A 16642-nucleotide genomic window follows, 5' to 3' on the forward strand; every position below is an offset into this window, starting at 1 on the left:
AAAATAATGACGACAACCTGGAAGTTCAGGCGCAGCACTTGGGATCTAGAAAGGAGTAAAGGAAGGAATTTTTAAATAAATCAAATCAAATCAATATTTTGAAGGATAGAGAGATAATGGTAGTCTTTTTGCTCCCCTCTCTCCCCCCCCCTCCACTGGTAGGGCTGTTTTAGCTTGATCTGTTTTTTTCTCTTATATCTAGGATTGGCCAGTTATGGCAGGCTGTTCCCCAGGTGGTGTTAGACTACAACTCCCATTAGCTATGCTGGCTGAGGCAGGTGGGAGTTGTAGCACAACAACACCTGGAGGGCATCTGGTTGGTGAAGGGTGCTATGGGCACTCTGTATAAATTGGGAACAACATGATAAGGAATCCCTGCACACTTAAGGCAGAGCTGGGGAGCCTGCAGCCCTCTAAGGTGTTGCTGTGCTCTCCACTCCCATCAACTTCTGCTAGCAGAGTCAGTAGGGATGATGGGAATTGTAGTCCAACCACAACTGGAGGGCCAGTGGTTCCCTCCCCCTGTGCTAAGGTAACAATGACAGCACCTGCCCCATAATTTGCAACTTCTTCAAGGAGCTCAGGGCCAAATACAAATGGAAAAGGGGACAGGCATGAGTGGAAATCCTTTTTTGTCCTAACGATAACCCTGTGAGGAAGACAAGGTTGGAGAGGAGGGACTTCCCATACGACGCTCAGTAAGAGTGAAACTAGATGTGGGGTGGGAGAAGTTAATTGTATAGTATATTCAATCCTGATTTCTTTTTTTTTTAAGCAGGCGAATAAAGATTGTGATGGTAGAGGGAGGTGTTGTTCATCCCACAACGTGGAGTGTGTTTGGAGGGTGTGGGGGACGAACCTTCAACCCTCCCTAGCTCCCCTTTCCTTGCTCATTGTCTTGAAGCAGTTTCCTCACTGGCAGTGAGCTGGGTGGGAGAGAAAAATGCTTGAAATACAATGACAAGGAAGGAGGCAGCATTTTGCTCCTCTCCCTTGCAAACACCCTTATTTTGTGGAAAAGTAGCCTCCGACCTTTCTGGACCCAAGACACTCACTATCAGCTCAGACACTTATTGGGGGTCCCCCCTCTCCCTCCCTCTCTGTTTCTATACACAAACAGTTAAAGAAATAATCAATCATGGCGCTCGATCACAATTAGTTTCTCTTTCATGGATAAGGGGACATTTGAACCTGGCTCCCCTGGCTTTGCTGTACTGTGACAACAGGGGGACACAGTGCCTGGAAGGGTATGGGGACTGTATCACCCTCTCTAGGACTTCAGAACAAGGTCTTGCTCAAGCCTCCACAAGAAGAAAATGGCCACACTTCCATCTTTCTACAAGAAGTAAGAGGGGTCAGAAAATGGACGCCTTTCTCAAAGATGGGGCATCATGAAATGGACACCTTTCTTGGAATCTGCCTGTACTGCTGGGAGAAATTGAGCTGCACTGTCTCTCTTGAAATTATCAGCCCACCACCCTCCTCCAGCTTCCCTTGACCTCACTTACTCTTAAATCCACCTTTCACGTCCGTTTATATCCCTCGACGTGTCTGCATGTTTGCTGTTCACATGAAGAGGCACGGGGAGAGGTGAACACTGCTTCCTTCCTATGAATGTTTGTGAATCTGTAGTTGTAAAAATGCATTAAAAAAACCTTAAATTCAATTTATTAGGGATATGCATTACTTGTAGATTTTACATTAAATTCTCCCCCTCCTTTTTGCCATTAATTTTTTATACTTGTTCCATATTGAGAAGGAGCTCCAGTTTAAGTTGTGAGGTAAATTACGGGTTTTATTTTCTGTTTCTCTTTTGGCCGCCTCTGAAATTCTGCCTAGGACCATTCTTTTCTCTAGCATTCTTGTTCTGTGAAATGGCTGGAGGTGGATCCTTTAAAAAAAAAAGGTGTAACAAAACACAGTTGTTAAACATGAATTTGCAGATTAAGATGGCAGAATGAAGTGGCAGAATTGGTATCGCCCACAGTCTTAGCTAAAACCTGTGTTGGCTTTGTCCTCCTTCACAATGCAGGGGCGGAATCTTCTTTCTTGTACAGTGGTACCTCAGGTTACAGACGCTTCAGGTTACAGACTCCGCTAACCCAGAAATAACGCTTCACGTTAAGAACTTTGCTTCAGGATAAGAACAGAAATCGTGTTCTGGTGGCGCAGCGGGAGGCCCTATTAGCTGAAGTGGTGCTTCAGGTTAAGAACAGTTTCAGGTTAAGAAAGGACCTCCAGAACGAATTAAGTTCTTAATCCGAGGTACCACTGTAACTTGGTTTGTGTCCTACCCTCCGGAGCAGGAGAAAACAAACTTGCTCCATCTCCCATGTGATGATAACCTTTTAGATATTTGAAGATGGCTATTATATCTCCTCTCAGTCTCCTCTTTACCAGGTTAAACATATCCAACTCCCTGAACCATTTTTCATAAGATTTTTATTTCCAGACCCTTGATTATCTTAGTTACCCACATCTGTACATGTTCCAGCTTGTCAATATCCTTAAATGATGATACTCAGAACTGGATACAGGACTCCAGGTGGGGTCTGACCAAGGCATAATAGTGCAGTTCTGTTACTTATACAGCCTAGAATAGCAGTACCTTTTTTTGCTGCTACATCACACTGTTGACTCATGTTAAGTTTGTGGTCTACCAAGAGCCCTTGATACTTTTCATATGTACTTCTGGCAAGCCAGGTGCCCCCCATCTTATATTTGTGCAGCTGGTTCTTCCTGCCTAAGTGCATTTCAGCACCCATGTAGTGGCCAGCTTGATGCCTCTGGAAGGCTGACAAGCAGGACCCAACTGCAAGAGCACTCTTCCTCTCCTACCACTTCCAGCAACTGCACTGAACTTGAGGAAAGGTGAGCTCTGGAACGTCTCGCCACAAGGAAAATAGTGCAGCATAGAATTCAACCATTTTCAAAGATGGATTAGATTTCAGTAAAAAAATAAAAATAAAAAGACAGTAATTGCCAGATGATTATGACAAATGTTGCCTCCATTTTGCGACTGGTGGGCCTCAATAATTTCCAGCAATCTGAAGCAAGGGGGAAAGAAATTTGGAGAAAAATTGTCCTATATTTATATTTTAAAAAAAACCCTTAATCTTTCCTCATAGGGAAGTTGCTCTGGTTGTTTGATCATTTTGATTGCCCTTTTCCATGTCCTTTCCAGCTCAGCAACACTTTTTGTGAATCACTGTGCAGAGGCTGCCATTTCAGAGACTGCAGCTGCTGGGGAACATTTCTGTTTTACTATTGATTACATATTGCAGACCATTATAGTTTCCTAGTAGGTCTAAATCCCAAAGGAGGAGGGGGGGACACCCTCTTGGCTTTTAAATCACTGGGGAGGGGAAGCTGTTGCGGCAGAAATGACTACAGCAGACTGAGCAGAGAGGCTTTTATTGATTTTATATATTTAGGGGGGGTGCATATCCCGCCCTTCCCCCACAAAACACAGCGCTCAGAGCCGGCTCACAGAATATAAAACAATGCAATAAAAACAAACATAAACACAGGCAATGGTGCAGCAGGTTTAAAAAACAAAGCAAAAAAACCAAGATGAAACAATAGTGTCAGCCAGAAGAACGTCTGGGCTAATGAAATGCTTGCATAAAACAACTCTGTTGTAACCAGGCAGTTTTAAGTTAAAAATGTGAGGGGCTAAATCAAGGGCACTTCGAGACAGCCTGTTTATTGAGCATTCATCCTGATTTGTTTGTGGGAGATTGGATAATGGGCAACATCAGCACCACACATTTAAAACATCCCATGTGCTTTTCGTAGAATTGTAGAGTTGGAAGGGAACCTGAGGGTCATCTAGCCCAACCGCGTGTGGTGCAGGAATCTTAACTAAAGCGCATCACTTCCCCAAAAGAATCCCAGGAACAGGGACGTCTTAGCCATTGAGGCTACTGGCGGAAGGCGCCATGGCCTGAGGAGGGCGCCTGCGCCCGCCGGCAGCTAGGCTCTCGCCCACCTCTTGGGCTGCGGACGCGGGGAGGCCATCGGCGAGCCTCCCATCGGCACTGCAGCCAGGGCTCCCTGGACGGTAGCACCACACCGCCGCTTCGGACAAGGAGGCGGAGGCAGAGGTGGAGCACAGCTGGCAGCGTCCCCACCTGCCCCTCCGCGCCCTCTGGCTGCCCGCCGCGCCAAAGCTCATGACTTCCCTCAAATAAATATTGGGAAGTCATGAGCTTTGGCTATGCTTTAAATTTGCGATGTGGATTGTCTTGTCAATGCTGTACCACAGCAAGTGTTATCCCACACTTTCCAGTGCATTTTCCTGTCCCTTACTGCAAAAAGTCTGGTCTTTTGTGGGGGAAGCATGTTTGTTGCAGAATAACTCCCAGTGTAATTGAATCCCATTCAAATAGTGACAGTCTGGAAATGCCCCGAGCTCTCCTTGCTGCAGCCTTTATGAAGCTGTGTCCCCAACACCCAGAGCAGGGGAACCTGTGGCACTCTAGGTCTATGACTCCCGCCATCCCTGACTGTTGGGCATGCTGGCTGGGGCTGAGGAGAGTTGGGAATCCAACAGCACCTGGAAAGCCACAGGTTCCTCATCTCTGCCTTTCTCTGAAGCTTGTAGTGTTCAAGTTGCTCAAGCTTGCAGTGTTCAAGTTGCTCAAGTGACCAGCACCCTCCTTAGGTACAAACTGAGTTCATGGATGTCTACAGTAGGAGACATGGGGGGCAGAAGTGAGGGTCTCACCTGTCCTCTAGTTCTAAATTTACCTATCTTTTTTTAAGTCCAGAAGTCAGCAGCAGAGCTAAAGTGATCTCTGAAACTGTTTCAGAGAGACAATAGCAGAGCATGCTGCTAGGCCTGAATTCCATTAAACTCAGGACAGTTTGTTTTGGAGTAAAAATGCTTACAGCTGCACCACACAATTTTATTTTTGCTTCTAAATGGTTAAAATAAAACTGAATGCAAGCAGGTTAAACCCAGTTTATTAAACATATAATTCAGAACACCAAAAGACACTTAAGACAAAAAAGTAAAATTCATAAATCTACTTACATAACAATTTCCATTAATAATAAGAGCTGGAGATATATCTACTATGAACTTCATGAAGTATTCATAACTGTACACTTAAGAACAAAGAAATTAAATTTTAATAATTAAACTATTTAAGTTCGTAAAAATGAAGGTCAATTCCAAGCTTTTCCATTCTGAAGCCTGAATCAGCGGCCTTCAACCACATACATCAGCTCAAATCCAACTCGTATTGAGATGCATTCAAATGAAATTAGTGGGGCAATTTAGCTGTGATTAATTCAAATCTCATTATTTCCCACAAGTCTGAATAATTGTATGCAAATAAAGAACCAAGTTGCTGCTTTCTCACAAATTAGGACCATTTTCTCTCTGCCTCCCTACAAAAACAGATCTGAATGTGTCCTTTTCCTCTCATGCAAAGAAACGTTTTGCCCAGTTCACTGCCACACTTTTCTTGCAATTCTAGCCCCTTTGTTGCCTCTAAGCAGTAAACATTCAATAAATGTTATGGCTTGTATATCCAGCAGTATCTCATTACATTAGTGGAAGGATTTATAATAGTGCAACAGAACGTGCCCTTCTCCCTCCATGTACTCCCCTAAACCTGTCCTATGTTTACCCCACATACCCTTTGGGGCAGATTTTGGGAGTTTGTGGGGCTCAGTATGCCAGTGCTATTGTTACTGAGTTTCTTGCTTGGTGGGCTTCCCATAGGCATCTTGTTGACCACTGTTGGAACACAGGATTTTTTAATATTACTATTATTAGGATTTATGAGTCGCTTTTCAAACCAAAACGGCAAACTCGCAACGAAAATTAAAACCAACAATAACGCTGAAACAAACAAAAGCGGAAAACAATGATGTGCATTAATAAACAGGCAAAATAAAGCTGGTTGCCAAAGGCTCTTGCACCTTTAGTAGCTGCGCAGAAAAGAAAATTGCAATAGGGGCAGCGTGTCTTCCATGCCACACTTGCTAAAATGCCCACTTCTTAAACTGCATGAGCTTTCCCCGCTCGGCCACCATAAGGTCCTCCAGTATAAAAGCATCTCCCTATCCCCTCATCTCGACCAGCACCGACTCCTCCTGACCTGGAAACCCAACAGCACGTGACTTAAAAACAACCTGTTCTAGGCCATGGCATCTCTCTGGTGAAGCTCTCCCCCCCACTCCCTGCACTTTGCATCGGAGGAATGGAAAGCCGGAAGTCTCTATAATAACCACCCATAAAGATAGAACGAGGGTAGAGCGGCTCACCATGGCAACCCTGATGGGGCATCGCTCTATCCAGAGCAGCCTCTATGGTGGGCTCTGCTTTAGCTGGTGGGCGGCTTAAGGCCGGAAGCGCAGACGAGAGCCGGTCTCTTCCTTCCGGTTTGCTGCAGAGCTGGGATTGTGAATCCCCCCCCCTCGGGCAGAGAATGACGTCTGGCTCCTGGAGATGGTGAGCCAAAGGCGCCGGGAGGGACGTTGTGCAGCTCCGAGGGCAGGTCAGGGGAATGGGCTGCTCGGGAAGCACGAGGAGCAAGGGTCTCCGGGTTGGGCGCCGCCTTGCCTGCCCTTCCCGGGCTTCGCAGAGCGCTGTAGAGCCGCTGGCTGGGCGTGCATTGCTTGGCTCTTGCTCCTTGCAGCCCTGCGAGGTTGGTGAGGGTTGCGGTTGGTCCTGCTTCTCTTGCGCTGTTAATTCTTCTTTCCTCCAAGGAGTTCAGAGGAGTGGGAGATCCTCATCCCGCTTCCCCTTTGTCCCCCCCCCCCATCGCCCTAAGTTGAAGGCAGCCCTGCATCGCGAAGTTCTCTATGCTTGGTGTCTCGCTGGGTTTTTATAGCCTGTTGGAAGCCGCCCAGAGTGGCTGGGGCAACGCAGTTAGATGGGCAGGGGTGTTGTTGGCATCTGCCTGTCATGAGAGAGACAATGGAGTGTGCCTCCGGGGGTGATGTCGAAACTACTGCGTTAGCAGCACCAAAGTAGCTCCTGACTGCTATCTCCCTTGTTGTGATGTCTCCAGAGTGCAAACAAAATCAAAAATTCTTTCCAGTAGCACCTTAGAGACCAACTGAGTTTGTTCCTGGTATGAGCTTTCGTGTGCATGCACACTTCTTCGTGTGAAGCATGCACACGAAAGCTCATACCAGGAACAAATTCAGTTGGTCTCTAAGGTGCTACTGGAAAGAATTTTTGATTTTGTTTTGACTATGGCAGACCAACACGACTACCCACCTGTATCCAGAGTGCAAGCGTGGGCCGTGTGTGTGGAGGTCCTGGGCTGCCCGTAGGACAACACCCCGTTCTCAACCTTGCTGATATGGTCCAAGCCAAGGGAAAGCAGAACAATACGTTTGGCACCAGCTTGGCTGCAGAAGTTGCCAAAAGGAGGCATACAATGTGCCACCCAACCTCCTTGGAGACTCCACTCTGGATTTGTGTAGGATTTTCTCTTTAGCCTTTTCTTCTGAAGATAACCCACAAGGCAGTGGAGGTTTAGGACCAGAGTTTTCCTTCTCCTACATGGGCTCCCTTCCCAGGTTGACAAGCCCCATCTCCCTCTCACTTCCCTCTACAGCAGTGTTTTTCAACCACTGTTCCGCGGCACACTAGTGTGCCGCAAGATGTTGCCTGGTGTGCCGTGGGAAAAATTTGTTTATTTGATTCCTATTCAAGAGAATTACTTTATATATAGTCAATATAGGCACAGAGTTAAAATTTTTAACATTTTCTAATGGTGGTGTGCCTCGTGATTTTTTTCATGAAACAAGTGTGCCTTTGCCCAAAAAAGGTTGAAAAACACTGCTCTACAGCACATACGGAAACCACCCTCTTGACCGTTGGACTCACTATTGGTCTCATTCATTCAACCCGTCAGAGCCTGTCTTTGCATGCAGGGGAAGTCCCTAACTTACCAAGGGTTTGAAACCCATTGGCTACCCTCACCTGGATTAGCTGACCAGTTGAAGCCATTCCCAGGGAGTAGTGGCTGTCTCGTGCTGACAGCTTCTAGGAGTCATGTGTGAGAACTAGGTGCAGGGCGGGGACCAAAGGTGGACAAACTGCCCCAGAAGGAGCATGATGTGTTCCCCATCAGGGGTGCTACCCATTCCCTAGCATCCCATACGCCCCTGGGTAAATTATAGTACCCAGGATTTTTTGTGCTATGAGAGAGGGAGGAAAACATTTTTTTCTCTCCATACCATGTATAATTTTATACTCTTCAATCATGTCATTGATGTGATGTGATAGAAGGAGGCTTCAGAGGAATGAGAATCTCCCTCCTTGCCCTTCTTCTTAACAGGGGCTTATGACTTTCAAAGAGGTGGCCGTGTGTTTCACCGAGGAGGAATGGGTTCTGCTGGATCCAGGCCAAAGGGCTCTCTACTGGGAAGTCATGACAGAGAACTATGGGATGGTAGTCTCCCTGGGTAAGTATCTGTGAAAGTGTGCTAACCCTAATGTTCCTATTGCTTAAGACCCCCTCTAGCTGCTTCCCATTCCTAGGATCTCCAGTCTCCTTCCATGTCACATCATAAGTATACACGTTCTTTACACAAACTGTGGAGATTGCAAGAGGCAGTAATAGCCATGAACTTGGATGACTTTAAAAGAGGATGAGATCAGTTCCAGGAGGATAAGACTACATTGTCTTACTTCTGTATTCCAGCTGCTGGAAACTGCAAGAGGGAAGAGTGCAGCTACACTTAGGTCCTGCTTGCAGACTTCCCATGGGCATCTGTTGGCCACTGTGAGAACAGGATGCTGGACTAGATGAGCCACTGTGTACTTTTGCATCTCAGCCAGGAACTCAAGAATCACAACAAGGCCAGGCTGAGCTTGTGGTTTTCCTTATCCATGTCAAGATAACACTCAGCCTTAGCATTCTCCAGCCATTCTCATTGTATTGCTTCTCGTCATTAGTTAATCAAAGTGGCTTTTCTTGGGCTGTTCTTGGAGACTGAATATTGATTCTCATCATTAGTTAATCAAATTGGCTTTTCTTTTGGCTGTTCAATGGCCAAATGCAAGGTGGGCATCTGTCACACCTGACCCGAGAAGTCTGATAGATCTGAATAGCCCTCAAGTTTTCTCTCCTAACCTGAGTAAGATAAATGAGAATGTGTGCATCTGTGCTAGGGTGGGGGAATCTTTTTCCTATGAAAGTTTGTTCTCCATAGGAAAAGCCTGTGTGGAGCACAGCCAATGGTGGACAGAGTTGCAGGACTGCAGAAGGCTCTGTGCCATCCCTTCTGTCTGGCCCCATTTGCACTATACAGTTAAAACAGTATCCTGCCACTTGAAACAGTCATGGCTTCCCCCACAGAGTCCCCAAGAAGTGTCATTTTGAAGGGTTCTGAGAGTTGTTAGGAGACCTCTGTTCCTTTCACAGCTGCAATCCTGAGAGTTCCCTGGGAAGAAGAATTGACTATAAAACCACACTGGGAAAATGAAAAAAAAGCAGTGGTCAGACATGAGTCATAGAGAGTGAGAGAGAGGGACATGTTGGGCTAAGTGTGTAGATATGTCTCTCTCTCTCTCTTTCTCTCTCTCTCTCTGTGTGTGTGTGTGTGTGTACAGTTGTACCTTGGAAGTCGTAAGTGAGGAGAGCAATATTGCCCTCAGGAGGTTGTTGTGAGAACAGAATGTTGGAACTAGATGGACCATTGGCCTGATCCAGTTGCCAGGCTCTTACGTTCTCTTTTCTTTTCAGTCCAGGAGCTGCAGCCAGGAATGAATGTGGAAGCATGGGAGTTGGCAGCAGCCTATGAACCCGGGGAGAGAATGGAAAGAGGAGAAAATGAGATTCCTGCCGTCCAACTTGGGACTGAGAGGCAGTTTCTGAGTGGGGCAAGTCTTCCACAGGCCAAGCAAACTCCTGCTTCTGGGTCCCAGCTGGAATGGGAAGACCAGTTCCTGAACTTTCTGAAGACAGCAGCATCCCCTCCCTCTGGGCTTCCCTGCCCCCAGTCCTCGTTGGTGTCTGATATAAGGGAGTCCCAGGCTTCTTTGAAGGGGGTCATGAACCACAGCCATGGACATAGTGGAGAAGGCGTTGATCACACCCTGCCAGGCCTTTGCTGTGAAACTCCAGGAAGCCCGAAGTATTTTGTGAAAGTGAAAGAAGAGGTTTTGTCTGAGGAGGAGAGTGTTGGTGTGGATATGCAAGGGGAGGCCGGAAGAAAAAGTGAGATGATCTCTAACCTCCTGTTTTGTCTGAACAGAGATGAGGAAAATCTTGGTCCTCCGGGTATTGCTGAAGTACATTTCTAATCATCCTTTACTCTTCCACTCCTGCTGTTTACCATATATACTTGAGTATAAGCCTAGTTTTTCAGCACATGTTTTGTGCTGAAAAAGCTGCCCTCGGCTTATACTCGAGTGAGGCGGGTGGTGGGGGTGGCGAGAAAGAAAGCCCTTTCTCTCCGCTCGTGCCGCCACCCCGCTCTCCCCAGTCAACCATTCCTTAAGAAGTGTACAAGAACGGCGGTTCTTTACTCTCCCCAGGCAGCTTGTTCCATTCCTGAACTGCTTGCATAAATGCAAACTTGGCAAAGGAGAAGAGGAAGGAGCAGCCCAAAGGGTTGCTTTCGGGCTGCTCGTTCCTCCTCCTCCTCCACAGCGGCAAAGGTGAACCGGCTTATACTCGAGTCAATAAGCTTTCCCAGGTTTTGTAGGAAAATTAGGTGCCTTGGTTTATATTCGGGTCGGCTTATACTCGGGTATATACGGTATATGTGGAGGGCAGTCGAGGGGCTTTGTGTGGATTGGGGTGGGGTGGGTGATGGCAGAGAACAGGTCTTCCCTTGTCTTGTGGCACACACCAAATGACATTACTAATATAATTATTTCATCCTCTATCCCACGCTTCCTCCCCCTGAAGACGCCCAGGGTGGAAAACACATCAATTACAACGGGGAGAAAAAAGGATTCTAAAGCAATTTAAAACATTCTAAAAACATAGATATCATTGTGTGCCATTCAGCCACCGAAGGCATGGGTAAATATTGTTTTTAAAAATTCTTCCTGAAAGTCAGTAACGATGGAGACAAATGCACCTCGCTGGTCCACAAATAGGGAACCACCACTATAAAGGCCCCGTCATGGCCGCACCAACCAGAAACACCCCCCAGTGGTGTTTGGTGATACCCCCACCAAGGCTTCCCTGCCATTCTTAGTGTCAGAGATGATTGATGTTAGAGAAGACCCTTTTTAGGTGCTATGCTTCGTACTGAGTTGCACTCCTCTTTCCTCTTTTAGGTATTGAAGGCCTACTGGAGATATAATGCCTCCTTGTCAGAGCAGGATCTGACGGACTCGGTGAGATGCGAGAGGATGATCTCGTGGTAAGGATTGTCTGGGGTGACTCCAGGGTGCTACCAGGCTGTTATTTGAAGTGGTTCCTTTTTTAAAAAAAAAACCCAGACATGTTAAGTTTTAAGAGTGTCGGAAAAGCCCCTGCTGGATCAAAGCCTTATCTAAGCCTGGCATCCTGTTTCCCAGAGTGGCCAACCAGAGGCCTATCTGGAGGCACCAGGTCCATAGTCCTTCCCTGTTGTTGCTCCCCTACCTGCTGCTACACTGTCCCTGAATATGGAGGCTCCATATAGCGGTTTTTGGTAACCGTCCTTCCCTCCATTAATTTATCTGATCGCCTTTATAGTCATTAAACCGATTGCTATTGCCACATCTTCTGACAGCAGATTCCACAAATTTGTTGCTGAATGCTATTTGTATTCTATAAATATTAATAGTGAACTCATTTTCCAAATAAGAGTCCACGCATAGCCAGAAGACAATACCCTGCCATCTGTGGGAGAGGATATGTACCAAGCGCACCCTCTTCCTAACTGGCAGTCAAGGAATTGTTACGGGGAGGAAAGGATTCCCATAAACAACCCATAGTTCGCTCATAATAGATAAAATAAATTTAAAATTTTTCCAGTAGCACCTTAGAGACCAACTAAGTTTGTTCTGGGTATAAGCTTTCGTGTGCATGCACACTTCTTCAGAAACCATAAATATCATAATAGATATTTATTGTAATGCCCACAATAACTGATTTGTACTCTGGTAGGTTTTTTTTTAATTGTTATTGTTGTTTTGTTTAAATAGTTTTTCTCCTATGTTACTGAAACTTAATACAGTGGTGCCCCGCTAGACGAAAAACTTGCTAGACGAAAAACTCGCTAGACGAAAGGCATTTGCTAGCGGAAGGCTGCCCCGCAAGACGAAAAAGTCAATGGGGCTGCCTCGCAAGACGAAAGAAAAAAAATTTCGTCGCGAAAACTGCTTTCTGCCTTGGTGCTTCGCTAGACGAAAAAATCGCTAGACGAAGACACTCGCAGAACGAATTATTTTCGTCTAGCAAGGCACCACTGTACAAACCACTTTGGGGAGGAGCCATTGTAATTCAGTGGGAGACGAGAAGGAGGCCAAGTGAGCATCTGTTGGCTCTGCCTGTCATTAGCTCTGGTTTCGCCTACCATTATGGGGCAGGAGAGAAGAAGACCACTCCTGTGCAAGAGGGGAGGCAATTCCTGTTCCAGGGAATTGTGGGGAAATTAAGAAGCCAGGGATCTCTTCCTTTGCTGGGACTTCTGCTTCTTTCCATTTTGAGGAGAGTAATATTCTTGCCGCTGTAGTAGCATACATGAATAAGTTGCTATACAATTTAGGTAGTTCTGTCCCTATAATTCCCCAAAGAAAAGCTTCTGGTTTTTTAAAAAACAAACGTTATTTTAAACATCCTTTTCAATTCATTATATATCATTTCCCAGTAAGCTTTTTAACCTTACTACAAGTAAGGACCACAGTTTCCTTACCCTGATCTAACAAACTGATCAGCTGAACACTAGTTTTAATTATTATTTATTATTATTAGTCAAAAATTGAAGGCTCCCTCCCACTCTCTCCTTCTCATGTCATTTCTCTTGTTTGTTTCAGGAAACGGCAACAGAGTGCTCAAGTCTGAGGAGACCTTTTGGCAAGGAACACCTGAGCGAATGAGCCACAGTAGGACATCCCTGGAAATTGCCATGGGGGAATGTTTTCGGGGTCCCAAAGTAGAGGAGACTCCCGAGACTTGGCAGCATGTTGACAGCTTCCAGGAGAGCAAGCCTAACCTAGCTGTGCTTTGTGGGGAAGGTGCTAAAAATGTACCCAGGAGGACCTTCCCTGAGAACTTCCTGAGCACTGAGGGGGAAAGGAGGCCAAGAGAACGGGATCAGCCTCCATCAGAACGTGACAATGCCACCGGAAGCAGAGAAAGTGTATAAGTGCTCCTATTGTGGGAAGTCTTTCGGCGATAGCTTGGACTTGGTTGCCCACGAGAGGGCCCACATTGGCGAGAAGATCTACAAGTGTCCACATTGCGAGAAACGGTTCTCTCATCGGATCGACCTCCTGACGCACAAGAAGAACCACCAGGGAGAGAAGCCCCACCGGTGCGATTCGGACTGTGTGAAGTGCTTCCAGCAGCGAGCTTTCCTGATGGCGCACCAGAGAGCCCACTCCGGGGAGAAAGCCTGCCGGTGCTCCGTGTGCGGGGAGAGCTTCAGCTGGAAGTCCAACCTCATCAGGCACCGGAGGACCCACACGGGAGAGAAGCCCTATCACTGCACCGAGTGCGGGAAAAGCTACACGCGTAAAACCGCCCTGAATAGACACAAGAAGATTCATGGTGGGGAGAGACCCTGTGACAGCAGTGCTCCGAGCATAGGGCCAGCTTCAGTGTGGGTTCTCCTGGTGTAAGAGTTTGCAGAAGAGGTGACCCAACTTTGTTTTACCCTCAGCCAGCCTCTACCTCACCTGCCCTCAACTTGCCACCAATCTGGGGAGTGGCCCAGCCGGTTGGCTTCCTCCATAGTCTTAGGATGTCCCTTGTAGAGCTCAGCAGGAGGGAAGGGTGGGGGACTAGCATCAGTTGGATCTGCCTGTCATTGACTCTCTGGCTCCACTTACTGTTGGGCTCCCTGCCTTCCGCCTCATTAATGCTACAGAGGAAGAGAAAACACAGAAGTGTTTCACAACTGTGGCAAGCGTCTTCCGGATTCCACATGGGTTGACAAAATTGCTGAACATTTTTCGTGGATGGGAGAGCTTTCTGGGCAGCGTTTTTTAAAACCACATACACAGCAGAGGAGCGGTTGTAAGTGGTCCTGAGCGCATAGCCTGCCTTATGCACATAGCTGGGTGTGGTGAGAGACTGGCGTGCACCTTTTCAAACTGAAGGTGCAAGGCCTGCCATTTTTAATTTCCCAGATTCATTTTTAATTTTTAAAAATGAGAACCCTCTGGGCAAGTAAAAATCTAGCACATCAGGAAGAATGGTTCTAGCCCAGCTTGCTCCCTGATGCACTAGGTTTCTATGCGCAGGGCCTTTTTAACATAGAGGAACATTCTGAAAAATGGTTTTTCCTTGCCAGTCGGCAGTGGTACAATGCACTCTATGCTGCCTCTAGACTCTGCCACCTTTCATGATTGTATACAAGCAACTCCCCGTTTGTGTGGGAGTTGCGTTCCTGGTCCCCATGTGCACCAGTGGGATGTGTGTATGTCTGCTCTGCCCCCATTCCATCCCATTTCAGTGCTGAAAACTGCATGCATGTCAGTGGTCACACAGGTGCCGATCACACGCAAATGGGGAGTTGACTAAATATAAGGCCAGGTGCCCAAACTAAAGTTTCAGAGTTCAGGCCTGTGAAAATTGATTTCCATCTTCTGCACCACTTTTGGTTCGCATCCAAAAGCTACACTTGGAATAATATTGTAGGGATGCTCTCCTTTCTAGAAGGCTTCAGGGAGTGCAGGGTGTTAAGCAAAGGGAGGGAAACACTACTATTATTATTTCATTTTTAAAGAAATGGCAAGATATTGGAGACTAGAGCTTGGATTATGAACAGGGCAGGCATCTCAACAAAAGTTCTGGTGCCCCCCTCCCATGAACATATCAGAAGTATCGGAGCAGGGATTGGGAACCTCTTTGCCTTCCAGATACAGCCAGATTCCTAGCTCCTATCATCCTTGACCATTAGCTATCCTGGCTGGCTGGGGTAATGGGAGCTGAGGGGGCCACACGTTCCCCAGAGAATCTGGTGCAGTTTTCTGTAAGGGTTGTTACTTGGCTCAAGGCTTTTTCACCTTTATAAACTGCACTAGGAAGATGGTGTCACGTGGGCTTTGGTTTTGGGGTGATGTGTGAAATTTGAAAAAAAACAGCTCTTTCAGAAGGGTAGATGCTCAAGAATTTGTTCTCATTTAAAACAATGCTGCTGTTGTACAGTCATACCTTGGTTTTCAAACGCCTTGGGAGTCAAACGTTTTGGCTCCCGAACAATTAAAAACTGGAAGTGATTGTTCCGGTTTTCGAACGTTCTTGGGAACTCGAACGTCCAATGTGACTTCCGCGGCTTCCGCCTGCAGCCCATCAGGAGCCACGCCTTGGTTCTCGAACATTTTGGAAGTCAAACAGACTTCCGGAACGTATTCCATTCGACTTCCAAGGTACCGCTGTATGAGCATTTGAAAAACTCCTCTCCATTAAGTTTTCATTAGGTTTTCCATTAATATATACAGCAAGGAAAGAAGGCTCATTTCTTTGTTTTGGTATCCCATTGTGTGTAGCTCTTTGGTTAGGCAGGGGAGAGGTCTGTGGCCCTCGAGATGTTGCTGGACTTCAACTCCCATCACCCACAGCCATGATGGCTAATGGTGAGGGATGATGCGAGTTGTAGTTCAGCAGCAACTGGAGAACCACAGGTTCCGTATCCCTCCTTTAGCAATATCTCAATTCTGTTCCAAGAAGGGGGAGTACAAGTGCTTCTCCTGTACTTAATAATAATTTTGAATATGCTATATAAAAAACCTGTACAGTGGTACCTCCGGTTGCGAATGGGATCCGTTCTGGGGGTCTGGCCACATCCCGAGGAATTTGCAACCAGAGGGTTGTTTCTGCGCATGCATGTGGCATGGTTTAGCGTTTCTGCGCATGTGCGCGGCACGTAGAGCGTTTTTGCACATGCACGCGTGGTGAAACCCAGAAAAATACTTCGGGGTTTGCCGCACTCACATCCCAAAGTTTACGTATCAGAGGGATACGTAAGCAGAAGTACAACTGTACAGTATAAATTTATTTTCAACTGCTGTTAACTTACTAGGAGCTGATGGGTGGAATTAGCTGGAAGTGTGAATGAGTAATAAATTTTGTATATAATGCATGCTTGCAATTTCTTGTTGTTTTTTTTCTTCTCTCACTCGGTGTTTCAAGATGTGTAACATCCACATGGTTCCTGTCGATTCCACACATGCAGGCCTATTTTGCCCTCATCCCAACATTGTCCTCGGGACCATCTGTTCCTCCTCAGAAATGAGTAGCAACCTGTGAGGAACTGCAAATCTGACTTAAAATTAGCCCTAATGCCCTTCTTTCCAATACATAAACTCCCATTTCCCCCAGCCTCAAGCGGTGTTTTGGAGTATGGGTGTTCCAGACAAACAACCCCCACTTTCCTTTCTTTTGTCCTGTTAGGTCAGGGATGGGAAATCGGTGGCATTCCAGACATTCCTGGACTCCAACTCCATCACCCCCAGTGGTCAGGGATAGTGAGAGATGTGATCCAATTGTGGCCTTTCACG

At 46.6% G+C, this 16642-nt stretch overlaps 1 protein-coding gene across 1 annotated transcript; it reads left to right on the forward strand.

The window, feature by feature from the left end:
* The first annotated feature begins 6506 nt into the window (after window positions 1–6506).
* LOC117042427 (zinc finger protein 300-like) lies at window positions 6507–13937 on the forward strand. The gene is made up of 5 exons (XM_033141973.1): window positions 6507–6662; window positions 8310–8436; window positions 9720–10267; window positions 11267–11352; window positions 13207–13937. Exons 1-5 carry the CDS (start codon window positions 6522–6524, stop codon window positions 13757–13759), a joined length of 1455 nt encoding a protein of 484 aa, XP_032997864.1. The 5' UTR covers window positions 6507–6521; the 3' UTR covers window positions 13760–13937.
* Window positions 13938–16642: the final 2705 nt, after the last annotated feature.

Source organism: Lacerta agilis, chromosome 2, assembly GCF_009819535.1.
Source record: "Lacerta agilis isolate rLacAgi1 chromosome 2, rLacAgi1.pri, whole genome shotgun sequence".
Lineage (NCBI taxonomy): Eukaryota > Metazoa > Chordata > Lepidosauria > Squamata > Lacertidae > Lacerta > Lacerta agilis.